The 16,721-nt window shown below is 35.5% G+C and overlaps 1 protein-coding gene across 2 annotated transcripts in view; it reads right to left on the bottom strand.

Annotated features, from left to right (window-relative positions):
• The window catches only part of LOC145663205 (glutamate receptor ionotropic, kainate 2-like), a 270,446-nt gene that overhangs the window by 37,228 nt on the left and 216,497 nt on the right, over window positions 1-16,721 (bottom strand). For both annotated transcript variants that reach the window (XM_081729561.1, XM_081729567.1), the window contains exons 7-11: window positions 15,703-15,867; window positions 13,851-14,003; window positions 10,782-11,000; window positions 8,489-8,689; window positions 2,150-2,234 (exon numbers count right to left, since the gene is read on the bottom strand). In XM_081729561.1, coding sequence (XP_081585687.1) covers window positions 2,150-2,234; window positions 8,489-8,689; window positions 10,782-11,000; window positions 13,851-14,003; window positions 15,703-15,867 — 823 coding nt within the window. The remainder of the gene's footprint in view (window positions 1-2,149; window positions 2,235-8,488; window positions 8,690-10,781; window positions 11,001-13,850; window positions 14,004-15,702; window positions 15,868-16,721) is intronic.

Raw genomic sequence — 16,721 nt, 5'->3', positions numbered from 1 at the left:
AAAAAAAAAAAAAGACAGTAACTAGTTCTAATATAAATGAATCTATAAAATGAACCTTTCGATCAGTGATGAGAGCAAGGCTAGAAGTTAGAATAATGGCTTGATATAGCATAAATATCCTATATTTCTGAATATAAGGTGTATTTCCAAAATTATAGAACTAAAAAGTTTAAAAATAAAGGCGGATGCGAAAACAAGGTGAACTAACATTATGGATTTAGAAAATGAACAAAGAATAAATCTAGATATGAGAACAGTTCAACGGTATTTTATTATAAGTTCTGTCATTATATATTGGGGACCCCGTAGTCGAGTGGTTAGAGTGTCCGCGTGGTCCCGGATTCGATTCCCGGCCGATGCTTCCCCAAGTTTATGCGTCCACCCATCGTCGTGAGGCAAACTGGGAAGTCACGTGAATAAAAGACGTGACGGCCACTAGATCTAGAAAGCTCCCGATACGCCGGTCACCGATAGGGCGACGCGGCGCGCTGACTACGAGTTCGTCGCTAGGCTGGACGTAGTTCCACCAATCGCTAACAGATGGCGTGGAGCGGCTCAGGCCCAGAAATTTGGTCTGTTACGCCAAGTAGTTAGTTAGTTAGTCATTATATATTGTTAAAAGTACTATTGACAACAAACAAAACCAGTGGCGTATTTAGGGGGGTGGCTTCCGGGCTTAAGCCCCCCCCGAAATCTTACTTAGTATACTAAAATTAAATGAAATATCTTGCAGAATTTTCACATTTCCAGGCAAAGCCCCCCCCCGAAAGTTAGCAAAGCCCCTCCCGAAACAAAATCGTAAATACGCCACTGGGCAAAACAAACAAAGGAAAATATCCAAATATTCCTAAAAACCTTTGTGCTTTTAAATAAATGACGTGATTCAGTGTAAAATAGTACTAAGGACAAGGGTACGGCCAAAAGTGTTTTAAAGATGGGTAAAAAGTCGACAGAGTGCTTACGTCATCTTCGTGTGAGCTGTACTACACACAAAAGACTATTTGTATCATACTATAGTATGTTTCAAAGCTGATGAATTTCCCGGTTAGTCTTTAATGTTTAGATTACTGTAGATGACGTTTACTAATAAAATAACTAGCCCTACGCAATGCGAATACAAAGATATCTGAATTTCGAGCTGCCAACATATAAAAATTTGCGCCGTATGTACAAAAAGTATTTTATTGCATGAATAGAAAAGCTCTTTTATCTTTCTAATATTACTTTAGTTTTACATTTTGTCATCCAATTTCTTGCGTTTATTCTTTAGAAATTAGTAGCATGTGCAAAGGTTCGGTATTATGAATGTTATGATAGTCATTGATAATCATTATAAATTATAATTGTCAGTGATAACAAAGAATAAAATTCATATTTGGTAGTGACAAACTACCAGAATCTCTCTGTAGTATTCTTTTCCTTACCTTCTCTATTATGATAAGAGGTTTGAGGTTTGAAAGCTAACTGTCTCTAATATCTAATATACCAAAAGCGCAATGCTCACTAATCAGCATCTCGGATCCTTTTGACAAAATGTGATAAAATGCCTTCTACATTGCATATTGTGGATTGTGGAAAATGTTTGTATCATGATGGAACATTGATTGATTGTGATTTTAGTTATAATGGCAAATTAAAAATTGAAGCCTGATTAAATCGAAAAGTGAAAAGGAATTTATTAAATAATAGCAATGATAAAACTGGATTGTGATGACAGAACACTTGCGGAAAATTTCACAATCATGAATTTTTCAAAATTCCACCCCAAGGTGAGGGAGGAGGGGAAGGTACCGTTTTCGTGTGTTTCCTTTGAACCGGTATGCTACAATTATAGGCAAGACATTTGAAATGTTTTGGCTTTTTTTTTTCACAGCGAACAATCATTTTATATCCTTGCACGACTTATGCAAATATTACACACACACAAAAAAAAAAAAAAAAAAAAAAGACAGGAGGGAACAATTTTACTAATACCACATGTTTCTTTGAACCGCTGAACATACGAAGACACAAAATTTGGAACATGGAAATTTTGTTTCAGACAATACCCAAATGTCATTTAATTGCACGGTTTTTATATGCAGGACACAGATGGAACTACGCAAATCATTGTCTGTATATGTGTGTGAATTATGTCAGTACTACTTACCTAGGTTCATAAAAGGCATAGTAAAGTCTACAGCTTGTTCACGTACGTAAGTAATTGTTAAATCTGCAATGGCAAGATCTGCTCTCTACAAAGAAACAACCAAATATGAGTGCTTGTGTACGTAGGAATATAAATATATAAATACCAGTGTAAATGTTACCAAAACTGTACTCCTTAGCACGATTTCCCGAAATGCTTAAAAACCTATTATTATTATTATTATTATTATTATTATTATTATTATTATTATTATTATTATTATTATTATTATTAGTAGTAGTAGTAGTAGTAGTAGTAGTAGTAGTAGTAGTAATAATAATAAAAGAGCTCATAGCGAGTCACTTTTTTAACTAAAAGTTACTTTTTTTCAAGTTGGTCACTAAAAGTTACTTTTTTTTTTTTTTTACAAATTTGTCACTAAAAGTTACTTTTTTTGGAAGGTAAAGTGACTTTTTCGTGTGATTTATATTTTGCATTGGAAGTTTTCGATTAAAAATATAAAAATAAATGGAGAAAGGAAGAAACTTGTTACTCATTACTCATCTGAAAGCTTCAGAACTTGCTGCCACATGTGAAATATAGTCAGCTTTTATTCTTTCTAAAGCACAGTGGATGGTTGGTGGATGCTTAAGCTCTCAAGGTGGGGTTGAGAACCCTTCTGTGTCTATTCTTTCTTCTATCATAATAGTCTTTTAGTTTTCTCTCGTAATAGTTAACGTTCCGCTCAACGTTGTGTGTGTGTGTTTGTGTTGTTCATCATGTTCGTCCTGTGTTATGCTTCTTGTATGTTCTTCTTAAGAGTAGGCGATGAATTTGAATATTTCATGGCTTTGAGAACTCTCAATGCTAAGTTAAATATAATGTCTGGGATGAAGAAATTCGGAAATAGGCCAGGACTGGTTCTACTTACTCAGAATCATCTTACATCTGCTAAGGCTGCTTACTGTAACTGCAAAGCATACTTAGAAAACCTAAGAAAGGAGGAAGCTCAAAAAGAAGAAGTAAAGAAGAAAAGAGGAAACAAAACAACAAACAAAGAGAGAGGTGATGGAGAAATTGACAAAGGAAAAAAGGAGCATGATGAGATTTTGGTCACTTTTTCGTGTGCTTTCGGTCACTTTTTGGTCACTTTTTCGTGTACTTTTGGTCACTTTTCAACTATTTACGAGAGACTAGACCACTATGAGCCCTGTAATAATAATACTTATAAAAAGTATTAATTATTATTGACAACAAACGAGATACTTTTCAGTGACATAAAAAGTTATTTTTCTCGAAAACTACGCATGATAATTTACTCTCAAGTGCATCAGTTTGTTCAGCTTGATGATGTCACTTATCGGTTCATATATGTCCCACATTTGCACACTGTTATAGCTAAACAAAAGATAAGGTTTAAGAGTTAAACCATAATTTTAGACTATATATATAACAAGCCATAATGTGAACTATAGTCTTGCTACTGTCATAATGAAAGCTTGATAACGTTATACCTTAATAAAAGTTTCACCTTAATTGACGACGTGGTTAAACTATAGCATCAATTTTTACGTTACAAAAGAAATCGTTTTTGTCGGTTTTCGAGAACTACGCATAAGGATTTACTCACCCACATAATTTTGTTCACCGCAATAAGCTCTATCAATTGATATAAGGTAGTCTAAGAAGTAGTGAGCCTTTTGCGTACGAGATGGCGTTAGTGTCCCAAATTTCAGGATATTTAACCCTCGTACGACCTAGGTATTTTTTGTAACGCGGAATACCAAGGTGGGGTCATTTTGTACTCACCTGTTAAGATTACATATATATCGCAAAAGAAACAAATTAGAAACTTTCATAAAAATCTACAGTGACTGAAGTGAACAGTATACGAAATAAGACTAACAACTATTTATTATACTGCCATCTAGGACTGAAACTTCTAAAGGTCAGTCACATCTACCAATGGGGTGGCAGGGATTACTTTGTGCTCACCAACTTAAAATAGCAACTTTATGAGAAACACTAATACAGTGACTGAAGTAAACAGTACACGGGATAAGACTAACCGCCAAATTCAAAAAAGGCGGGAAACAACTATTTAGTATACTGCCATCTAGGAGTAACATGTCACTCATATTTCCTACTAACGACTTGGGAGGGGGGGTTTTGTGGCCAGCAACTTAAAATAGCAAGACGCACAAACGTTCAATTTGTATCATCGTAAAGTATATGCTTTAGCTAAACATATTGAGTAATAATATATATATATATATATATATATATATATATATAACAATTTTAAAGAAACAATTAGAAGAATAATTACAAAAAGAAACATACTGTGTTGGGCACAAAGTATCCCCCACCCCGTTGGTAGTGCGAGAGTTAAGTCATAACGGATCGGGTTTAATGTCATTTGATATCTGACAGTTGAAGTTAGTAGCTGTGAAAAAAAATGTTGGTATGCTTATAATCAGACGTAAGATATTGCACCATGAAGAGGAGTGGAATTTTCCGTAGAACTGCTACATTTTACAACTTTATTTCGATAAAGGATTAAATGCTGCGCAAAATCGTGAAGAAGTATATCCCGTTTATGAACAAGGTATGTTATCAAAAGCAACAGCCAAGATATTGTTCAGTCGGTTTCATTCTGGAAATTTGGATGTCCAACATGCTCCTTGTAGTAGGCGACCAATCACAGAAAAAGTGAATGACGTTCTCGCAAAAGTCGAGGAGAACCGGCATGTAAGCGGTTGGCATGACATCATCAATGAGCTATGATCAGTGCCGATCAGTGGAGGGCGAGCGGGGCGAAGGCCCGAGGCGCCGCAATAAGGGGGCGCAAAGTTCGGGAGGAAAAAGAATAGAAAAGAAGGAAAGAAAAAGAGAGAAGAAAGATTATTTGAAATATTTTCTGCTTCCCTATAACATTACTCATGTTGGGAAAATGCATATGCACATAATATAAAATGGAAGGGTAAAGTAATAAAAAGTGCTCAAAATCAAGGAAAAGCACGGTTTATTTTTGAAATTTTCTTTCGCTTCACACCAACCATATGGTGGCGCTTCTCGGCTGGTCTGTTGACCTCACTCATATTTACGGGGGCGCTGTCGTATACTCTCGCCCCGGGCGCTGATTTTCCACGGCACGCCACTGGCATATGATCTGACTCAAAAACATTTACTCGATCGAATTTCTATCTACGAATCTCAACTGAAATGTAATGAACTGGAGTCATTTCTGAAGCGGTTGATTATGAATGATGGGAACTAGCCCTTTGGGGATCCTATGGTACAATTTGTACCATACGGGTGTTTCATGGTACATTGCGTTATAACTCTTCTATTTGAGCTTTTTCGTCCGTTTTTTTTTTGTTTTTCAAGACCAGAGGCATTGTAGAAGACATTACGTATGGTTTCACACCTTCCTGCGTCCAGACATAGGAGGTGATGACGTCATAATTTTAAAATATATTTTTTCTCTTATGAAGCCTATGTTCATGATTTTTTGGCGGGCTTATTTTTGCACGTAGAAGATTGAAATTGTGCACAAACATTCAGTCCACCGAGTAGTATTTACCAAATTTTTTTCAGATTTCTGCGTTAAAACAGGGGGGTCCAGAGGGGATAAAAGTTGAAAAAAGGGATATTTTTACCCAAAAAATCCTGTATTTCGTCATTTTCCTGCCTTACATACATGATGGAGACACGTGAGTCATACCGTCTGAAAGGCAGTTCTATTCTGAAGAGAATGACGGTCGAATTATTATCCTAGGGTAATTAGGGATGTCTGAGGGAATTTTTGTCAAAATATACTTCTGTATAGGGAAAAATGGGACATGGTCGGTATATATATATTTGCGGGCTTATTTTTTCACGTAGAAGATTGAAATTGTGCACAAACATTCAGTCCACCGAGTAGTATTTACCAAATTTTTTCAGATTTCTGCGTTAAAACAGGGGGGGTCCAGAGGGGCTAAAAGTTGAAAAAAGAGATATTTAGACCAAAAATTCCCTTTTTCCGGGAATTTTCCGCCTTAGATACATGATGGAGACACGTGAGTCATACAGTCTGAATGGCAGTTCTATTCTGAAGAGAATGATGGGCGAAACATCACCCTGGGGTAATTAGAGATGTCTCAGGAATTTTTTTACCTGAGATAATGGTCTTTTGCGGTAATTTGAGGCATTGTGAGGATTCTTGATAAAATTTCTCCCGCCCTTACTATTCAAGATAAAAGCTTGAAATTTGGTACACACATTCAGTCTACCAAGTACTATTCATCAGATTTTTTTGAGATCTCTACGTTCACACAGGGCCGCTCCAGAGGGGCCCAAAGTGTGAAAAAAAAATTCCCTCCGAAATTTTCCCTTTGACATCATTTTTCCCTCTCCTGGTACGGTATGAGCATGTAAGTGGTACCATTTGAAAGCCAGTTTTATTCTGAAGCGAATGAGGTATGAACCATGATCCTAGGATAAATAGTGACGATGCAGTAGCTGCTTGACTGAAAGTCTAAAAAATACCCCAAAAACCCAGCATCCGGAAAGGGCTAGATAACATGTGATAATAATGGGCGAAAAAGATCGTAGTCGAAGTGAAGAAAGAGTCCACAATTTGTGGTACAGCCCACACTGACGCCTACTGGAGTTATGCTGTGTATGTGTTGGGATTGGAAGATCATCGTGCATCACGAGCTGCTGCTACCGAGCATAACGGTAGATTCAAGTCTGTACTATCAGACACTGGCGCGAGTTCACTTAGCACTTTAAAAGAAAATGCCGAAATAGTCAACACATAGGTTATCATATACCATGCTGATATTGTCACGCTGTATACATATTTAGCAATCCGTCAGAAATTGAGGGAAATTGGCTGGAAGGTTTTAATACATCCAGCATATAGCCCAGACCTGGCATCACCAGACTGATTTGTTTCGGTCTGTGCAGAAATCCGTGAATGATGCTAAATTAATTTCATAAGAGGGCTGGGAAAACCACTTGTGTCTTTTTTATTTTATTAGAAAGCACTAAAGTTCTATATTCATGAGATTATGGTGTTGCCGAAAAAATAGCAGAAGGGCATCGAACAAAATGTTGGACATATGATTTGATAATGTCATTTCCAAATCACAACAAATGCTTTCTCAATTCTGATCTCCAAAGCTCAATACTTTTTAGACAACCTTATAGTGTTTCATCTTTGGGCATCCCCCCTCCCCTGTTACATGCTAATAATATAGAATTTATGATTACTAATTGTAAATTATACGAATATGTAAATAGTATTTTTTTTGTCGTAACGGCTCTCTGACTTATGACAATCTTGAGTATCTATCTCTTAACGACAATATATCCTTACCTAGTGTTGTGAAGGTCTGAAAAAAAAAAAAACTGAAATTTTGGGTAAAAAAATCAGTTTTTTCCCGAGCTTGGAAAAAGAAACAAAAACGGAAAGTTTGGGGAAAATTTAAATTTTCGAATATTTTGCTATATTATGATTCTAAAATGAAAACTATTTTATATTTACTAGTTTACAGTCAAATCATTGAGTATTTATATTTCTTATATTAAAGTAGGGAAATTTTTACATATATAACTAGTTTATATAACTACAAGAATTACAATACATATGCGACAATAACAAAATAAAAAATACGCTTGTTTCAGTTGGTGACGTTGAAGTTGCTTGAGCAATACGCGTTACATTTTCCACAAAATATTTCGTTATTATTACAGATAATTTGTAGCACTAGAGAACAGGTATTTGTTTTCATACAAGATTTTGTACAGTACATACACTTCGTGTAAAAGTCTACATTAGAATATTAAATAATAATAATTATATGTTTTAGTATATGAGTGTTAGTGAAATTTACCTACTGCTCTTTCTTTTAAGAAGTAATTTGGTTAAAATTTATAAAACTTCACTCTTTCAAAGAGCATATTAAGAACTCAGTTTCATTCAAGGATCTTATCTGTTGCAACAGAAACGCTTCATGATGGTAGACTTGTATGTAACTGTAGAAGTTCTGTAATTAACGTTCATCCACGAATAAATGACTAATCAGCACATAAAGGAAATGACTGTAGACTCGTATTAATTTTCAAGAGTAATTGCAACAGTTTTGTTTTCGAGTGCTTTTTTTTTTTTTTTTTTTTTTTTTAATATTCCCAATATTGAAATTTCTCAACTTACATTTTTCAACGTTAGAAAAAAAAAAAAAAGGTTTCATTACTAGTAAAATTAACTTAATACAAAGATTTTTTGTTTTTTTCCCCAATTTTTCGGGAAAAAAACTGTTTTTTACCAACAGGTTCAAAATTTCCGGAAATTTTCAACACCACTCTTACCCTTTTTAGAAGTTCACCAATCATTCCGTTCCACTCTCCATTCTCTTGTCTAGAACCATGCTTTTTGTCAGCAACAATTGAGAATTGAGCAGTGAAATTGAGCATCTCAGCAATTTCGTTGATAAGATCTACTGCAAAACCTTCATATTCAATGTTTCCATTTGCGTCTGTCTCATTCTTCTCCATGCAATACGGTTTGCTCTGTAAAGTACAGAACAAAGTCATTTCGTATGAGGGTTAAATGATTTACAACTTAACAAATAGCTACTATTTGCTATGTTATACTTGATCTAGCACATGAATTCGCCTACATGTACTCTTGAAAAATATCTACGTTACTAGGTCCGTTGAAGGCAACGCAACACACCATGGAGAATTTACGATAACAAGATTAATAAAAATGATAAGTCAGTTTTGATGTGTGCTCTTATTTCCCATAGTAAACCTTCAAATCATTCTATCCCTTCTCAGTAAAAGCTTTAAAAAATATATCGTAAAGTTGTTTCAATTAGCATTACAGGGTACCTACTGATCTGGAGAAATCTACTTCCCTGACTTCTCCCTGACTTTCCCTGACCTATGGCAGGAAATTCTCTGACTTTTATGACAGGTGTCGGATGCCGTTGACATATAAATAAGGAATAAATAAATAGGTAAATATTTATATATGAGAACATTTACTGTAATCAATTGCTCATACGTACACCCCACTTACCTCCCATAAAAATAGGTATTATAATGGTTGACTAAGCTGAAATTGGTGTACAATTAATGTTAGAAAAATATATTTTATAAAATTTTCGTTACTTTCCCTGATTTACTGTCTTTGTCCCTGAGATTCCATGACCTGCATCATTTTCCCTGAGTTTTCCCTGACTTTCCTGACCAGTAGGAACCCTGCATTAACGTTCACATATTTTAAATACCCACAAAAGAATGTTTTATGAACAGGCAGATGGTGAGCTATAAGACTATCATTGTCACCAGTTATAGCCAACTCCTATATAGTGTTTTGGGATGAGGATACCTTAGAAACAGCTAAACTAAAGCGAAAAGTTTAGTTTCAGTGTGTAGTTTGATACTACTGTAATTTGTACACATGAGATAAATTAATTGAATCTTAAGTTCAACATACATTCCAACATTAAAGTAAAAATGGAAACTGAAAGTGAAGGGGAGATACCGCTTCTGGATGTATTCATTTTGTGGAAAAGCTTAGGACGATTAGGTTAGGACAGAGTGTACAAAGAAAAGAATTAATATTAATATCTACTTAAGAACTGATTTCTACCATCATTCACCCCAGAAGAACTCAACACTACATACATTATTACACAGACCAACAAATAAAGAACACTCACAAGAAGAGGTAAGTAATGTAAAATATGTTTTCTACAAAATAATTACAATAAAATATATACGTAAGGAAATAACAAAAAAAGCCAAAAATGTAACAAGGAGCAGAATCCAGAAATAACTCGTGATGAAGAGAAACATAGGGTATCATTCATACCATTTAGTTGCCCCATTCCTCTATGGGCATTATTGTCCCTCGTAAAACATAGTAATACTAGGGTGTTGACAAAGAATTTTTGAATCCTTAGCTTAGATAATGTCTCTAGTCTAAGGCATAAGCTAAGAGAAATTGAGTGGCAACAAATGATCTTTAGATGTAAAAATGTAGAAGATTGTGAATTTTTAATGCACAATTTAACACGATGCCTAAATGAATATTGTCCAAGAAAATTTAAATGCTACAATTCGTCTACAACTGAATTACTCCAAAATATTAACTACTGGTATACCCTGCAACTAGCAGAGTTTTGCAAAGTTGCCAATGAATAGAGTTAAATCACGCTGTATTGTAGAAGCAGAAAGATCTTCCCTATGTAAGGTTGAACAAGACCCAAAATAGTTACAAATATATTGGACTGAAGCTGCATCGAGTTGAATGAAATCACGTCTACAATTCGAGAAATGAAGTTTAAGAACGTTAAGCTATATGTAACAGTTCAACCTGACCCAAGAATTTTGCGACACATCAAATATTCACTCAGGACCCATCAATGGATACATGACCCATAGCTTGAGAATAGCTTATCTAAAGGACGTGCTATGAAGACATGCTATTAACATAGGGCATGTTTAATGTAATCTTGCAATAGTATGTTGTCAGTTTTTTTTTAAAGAATTGACTTTTTTAAAAAAAGAAAAATAAACTTCACATAATACTAAAAAACAAAATTGATATTGTTATAATGCAACCTATTCTAAAAATGAAAAGCAAACTTACTGGCAAAGAGACGACATGTAAGATCTTTCCTTGCAGATTTTCTCCAATCTCCACGAGGGTGTCGTTGTAAGTCCTTATAAGAGAGACTCCAGACAGTGAGTGCCAGGTGCCAATCTTCCTAAATCCTTCCTTGTACAGTTCTATTATATCCAAAGAAAAATCTGTCCTGTAACCATTATTGTCTAGTATAATCGGTCCTGTTAGGCCCTCCATTTCAACCTTGAAAGAAAACGTAACATTCAGAACAGAATAACTATCTCGAAAAATACATACTAGCAGTACCTGATAGCTTGAAATTGTTCTGTAATTGGAGCATGTCGAATCTGACTCATACTATAAAAAGTTAAAATAAAATCAATAAATAATTAAAATCACTCCCTTTATACTTATGAAAGATTTGATTTGATATTTCTTTGCAGAAATTAACAGAAACATATCTCAACAAAACACCAAAATCTATAAATTATTTTTAATTTTTTTTCTGAGAGGAGTTAATTATTTCATATTGTAGGAAAAAATGTAACTTTTATTTATGAAATATGAGCGAAATCATTAGTTCAGAAACGTCATGTCAACAGTGTGCAGCAGTCAATTACGCTACATTTCTGAGAAAAAACATGAATTTTAGGAAAATTAAAAATGGATCGAAAGATTGAGAACTTGGCCAATAATTATTAGTTTTTGGATCAGGGCCCATAAAATTTTTGAACACCCCTAAATCGAGTTTCCGTATTTTCTACGGAATAAGCACATCATACTGATTTAAATGATAGTTCCAGTTTGGCTACACTATATGTAGTTCTCCAGATAAAAGGTCTACAAGAAAATTTTTGTTGAAATATATTGGATCTTTTGGGCCAATTGGATCATAGGCCACAAAATTTTTGAACGGTCACTAAATCGAGTTTTCATACTTTCTACGGAACAAGCATCATCATACTGAGTTAACTGATAGTTTGAATTCGGCTACACTATATGTAGTTCTTCATATGTAAGGCGTACAAGAAAATTTCGGTTTGGCAACACGATATGTAGTTTTTTTAGATATAAGGCCTATTAAAGGAAATTTTTGTTGAAATATATTGGATCTTTTGGGCCAATTGAATCAAGAGCCACAACATTTTTGAACGGTCCCTAAATTGAGTTTTCGTTCTTTTTTTTTTTTTTGGGGGGGGGGGGGGGTATACTATATGTAGTTCTCCAAATATAAGGCCTACAAGAAAATTTTGATTGAAATGTACTGGATCTTTTGATCCTAAAAGCAAATAATGCTCTAGTATTGAATTATTAATCAAATATTTATTTATGAAATATGAACCAACTGTTACATCTGTTTAAAAAAATAAATAAATAAAATAAAAAACAATAAAAAATAAAAATAAATACTTTTGTCATACATAACACTAAACTATAATTATTTTGGGATGTAGAGGGAGAATTAGACAAACTATCTAAGTATAAAAATCAACAAGTTTAATGCTTTGTATTGATATGTTAAACTTCGGCCTCTACTCCACTACATACACGGACGGAATATACAAGGGTTGGACAAAAACATCTAAAACGTTTGCAAAAGTGTGAAAATCATACCTAGTATGGTGTGGGACCTCCTTTTGCGTCCAAAACAGCTTGGATCCGACGTAGAATGGACGTATACAGCTCCTGAATCGTGATGTGTGGAATTTTGTACCATTGTTTCTCCAAAACATGTTCCAGTTCCTTAAGGGATGCAGGTGGAGGGTCATGAGACCAAACACGCCTTTCTAACTCAGACCACAATGGCTCAATGATGTTCAGATCTGGTGATTGTAGGACCCAAGTGAGGTATGATAGCTCCTGGTCATGCTCCTCAAACCATGATTTCACCGTTTTTGCAGCGTGACAGTGTGCCAAACCATCTTGGCGGATGCCATCACCATTAGGGAACAATATTTGGGCCATAGGTAGAACCTGGACCCCCAAAATGGCCTCATACGCCTTAGCATTCATCATTCCATGCAGATCTATGATGGGATCTGCAGAAAACCACGATATCACTGCCCATACTGTAACAGAGCCATCCCCATGCTTTACAGTTGGGAGCAGACAATCTGTATCATAGGCCTGCGACGGTGTTCTGCATACGTAAACACGACCGGTTGTTGGAAACAAGGTGAAGGTCGATTCATCGGACCACATTACGTGTTTCTACTGCTCATGAGTCCACGTCTTGTGTCTTTGCACCACTGGATACGCCTCTTTGCATTTACTGCTGTGACCAGGGGTTTGGCGATAGCGGCCCTGCCATGAATTTTCATTTTATAAAGTTCCCCTATTCACTGTTTTCGATGAAACCGGGTTCTGTAGGCCGGAATTGAGTTCAGACGTAATTTTCATTGCAGTGGTCTTCTTTTTAACTGCTACAATCCGTTTTAATGCCCTCCGGTCCCTATCTGACAGGATTGTCTTTCGACCACTGTTGTGCTTTGTAGACGCCGTTTACCCATGAATTGTGTATGTCCTCGTGACATTGGACACAGTGCCTTTCGATACCTCCACAATGTTCGCCACTGTTGCCACTGAAGCTCCAACCAGACGGGCACCAACGATCATGCCTCTTTGAAAGTCTGTCGTCTGTAAGTCTCACTTTCGAAAACTTAAAAGCTGTAAAAGTTCTGACTCTTTAATCTTAGACCTTCCTTTGCACTTTTCTTGAATCATTTTTCGTTGAATAGTAAAACAAATTTGAATTTTGTTTTAAGAAGTACGCCTACCTTTTATGTTGATATTTTATTTTAAAATTGAATGGTTGTACACATTTCACATATGTACAGTATGTACCTAGGTATGTTCCAGTATAACTCTGGAACATCTTGAACAATTTCAACCACACTATATACACGTATGACTTACACTCTGAAAAAAAAATATACTGTGGTAATAGGATAACCTTAACAACCTTACAAGTGAGAATAGGAAGGGGTGAAATATATATATATATATATATATATATATATATATATATATATATATATATATATATATATATATATATATAAGTATATGAGAATAAAAAAGTTGAATACTTACTATTTTCATATAATTCACTATGCTACGTCCGTGAGGCCATTGCGTAGTTCCATCACAATTCATAGGCATCACGTTGATCGGGTGGCTGCTATCCAAATCATACAGGGCTTTTGCAAAAAGACGTACTGCGTCATACATTACAGCTGTTTCCGTCTGTGAAAAGAACAATTAGGCTATTAAGGGCAAATTACAATGAAGAGGAGTTACTGTTCTTTACTTAAAAATATTCGGAGCTATTCTTTATCACCAAGATCTTTAACTATTCTATACGAGAGACATGTATCAGCTGTCAGTGACAATATTGTTGCTGACTTTAACATCTTTGGCTATCACAAAACCTACGACAAGAATCCACTTCTAATGCAGAACATACACGTGTATGACAGATACACTTTCCTTCACCATGGTTCACAAGAACGACGGTTCTGGCGGTAGTTTCTTTATATTTTAAACTCTAGAAAATATGAGATGAATTTCGTTCTTTTAAATAGAGGATATTATTGCGCTTTATGTACAGGAAGGTTTTAAAAGAAATATAAAATAAACTTACCGTATTGGACTTACATTTTTAATTATTTCTTACTAGCTGAATATACCCATTCTTCGCATGGGGGCTATATTTGGAAGTCAACGCCTGTGGGAGTATCACCATTCATTTCAGCGACCACGGAACTGGATTTGACACTAATATCGATCATTTTGGGCTAATTTACATGTCTCGGTATCCCCCCCCCCCCCCCGCTGACCCCCGGCCCGCATGCAATGGTAGCTGAATTTGCAAGTAATCGCTAATGGAAGTGTCATCATTGATCTCAGCGACCGTGAAACTATGGATTTGACACTAATATAGGTAATTTTGGATTACTTTTACATGTCTCGGTATCCCTCCCCCGGTGACCTCCGGCCCGCAGCCGAATGGGGTGAATGCAATCGGAGTTTCACCATTGATCTCAGCAACCGCGAAAACTATGAATTTGACACTAATATCGGTCATTTTCTAAAAGCCCTCCTTGAGACCCCCTGGTTCTAAATTAAAAAAAAAATGCTTCGTCTTGATCTGTGGCCTGGACCAAGGTACCCGTGACCAAAATTTGGTAACTCTCGCTCCATTCATCTGGTCCCCAGGCCGCACACAGATAGACAAACACACAAACAAACTCTTTATTTTATTTGTATTAGATTCAAGTCATAGATATTTTTAATATGCCATAATTGTATTGGACAACTTTTAAAAAGTTCAACAAACACAAATATAAAGATAAAATAACTATGCAACTTTTTTCAAACCATAATTGAATCATTCCCTTGAATAACGCTTTATGGCACATTTCAGTGAAACCGAGAAAAGCTACGAAAACTGTAGTATGCTTGTGTATACAGCAATGCTCTGCCGAGAGTGTCCATATACTAGTGCCATATCTTCGGCGATGGAGAAATGAGCCTTTCACGTATGATTCCACTGGTAACTGAAAGAATTCCAAAATATACCATACAGCATTATACAGGGTGTTACATAATTGAGTCACAATATTTTGGAAACATTCCTCACATGAAAATAAGAGAAAAGTTCATTTAGACCTGTGCTCAAAAGTGAATAGTTTTAGAGTTATAGGGTGCCAAAAACAGGAAGTGAGTGAACTTTAAAAGTTCATAGCTCCACTACTATGAGACCTATCGTAGTTGAGTCAAGACATCACTGAGGAACTGGTATGTGAGCTATCGAAATATTTATGTTTAAGAATGCTCCAGTACATCCACACCAAGTTTTAGAGAGGTAGGTGGAGAGTGATCAAGTACTCCCAAACAGCCTCTCTAAAAATGATTGTACATATATATTGAAAGAATTACAAACCTTGATAGTGTGTGATTGTACGTCTGGCATAAGACCATAACTTTCTCCATGAGCCCAATCAATAACTATTTTCTCCAGTTCTGGATTATCTGGATCCAGAAGTCGTAAAGCAGTGATATTTGTCCCATTTAATCGAAATTCATCGAAGTTGATTGTATGAAGGTCCTGAAAGTAAAAGATAAAATAAAATAAATAAACTAGCTTATAAGATTCATTGATGGTGTTGAAAAACAACAAACATATTTCATTTAATAGACTAGATGGGTAATAGATATCACGGATAGTAAATCTGCAAATATTTACAAAATTAATGTGTAACTTAGTGGCATGTTTCTTCCAACAACTCATGATTTGTGGACACATTGTGATCTTTTAGTACATTTTGGATAGAAACGGGCCCAGATGAGCAATAGGATTAAATATGCGAAAATGTCGGGTTAACTGAGTACGATTCTGAATAAAATTTTGAAAATTTGGACAAAACTGTCTGATAAAATCAGTGGCGGATCTACCCTGCTTACGCCACCCCAGTTTTTTGAGTAACAAAAATAATTGAAGCATTTATTTATATATTTTTGAAAGCTTGTAGTGAACTCATGATATACTTATCATAGTCTGGGTTCTGACTGGCCCCCCAGTTCTTATCTTCTAGATCTGGTACTGGATAAAATGTATTAAAAATTAGATTTCTGAGCTTTCATCAGTTATGGCCACATTAATCCCTGATGTATGAGGGATGATGTCCCTCGGCGATCACACTGCCGGAGAATCGGGGAGGAAAAAGGAATGGGGACGGAAGGAATCGACCGTTCAAACCAAAGGCAAGAGTGTTAGCTACTACGCTACGCGGGATTACAAAATGTTTCGTGTGGAATATTATACTCTATGAGGAAGAAACATAAACACTGCCTAAAAAGGATTTTAAAAAATAATTGAAGGCTTTCGATATGTGAGCGTAAAGATGAATAGAAAAATATAGGTGGGTTGAACTGGAAAAATGTGGAAATGTTATAAATAAC

Source organism: Thermobia domestica, chromosome 1 (genome assembly GCF_964235325.1).
Source record: "Thermobia domestica chromosome 1, izTheDome1.hap1.1, whole genome shotgun sequence".
Taxonomy (NCBI): domain Eukaryota; kingdom Metazoa; phylum Arthropoda; class Insecta; order Zygentoma; family Lepismatidae; genus Thermobia; species Thermobia domestica.
The sequence above is the reverse complement of the archived record's forward strand: the minus strand, read 5'-3'. Positions and strand labels throughout refer to the sequence as shown.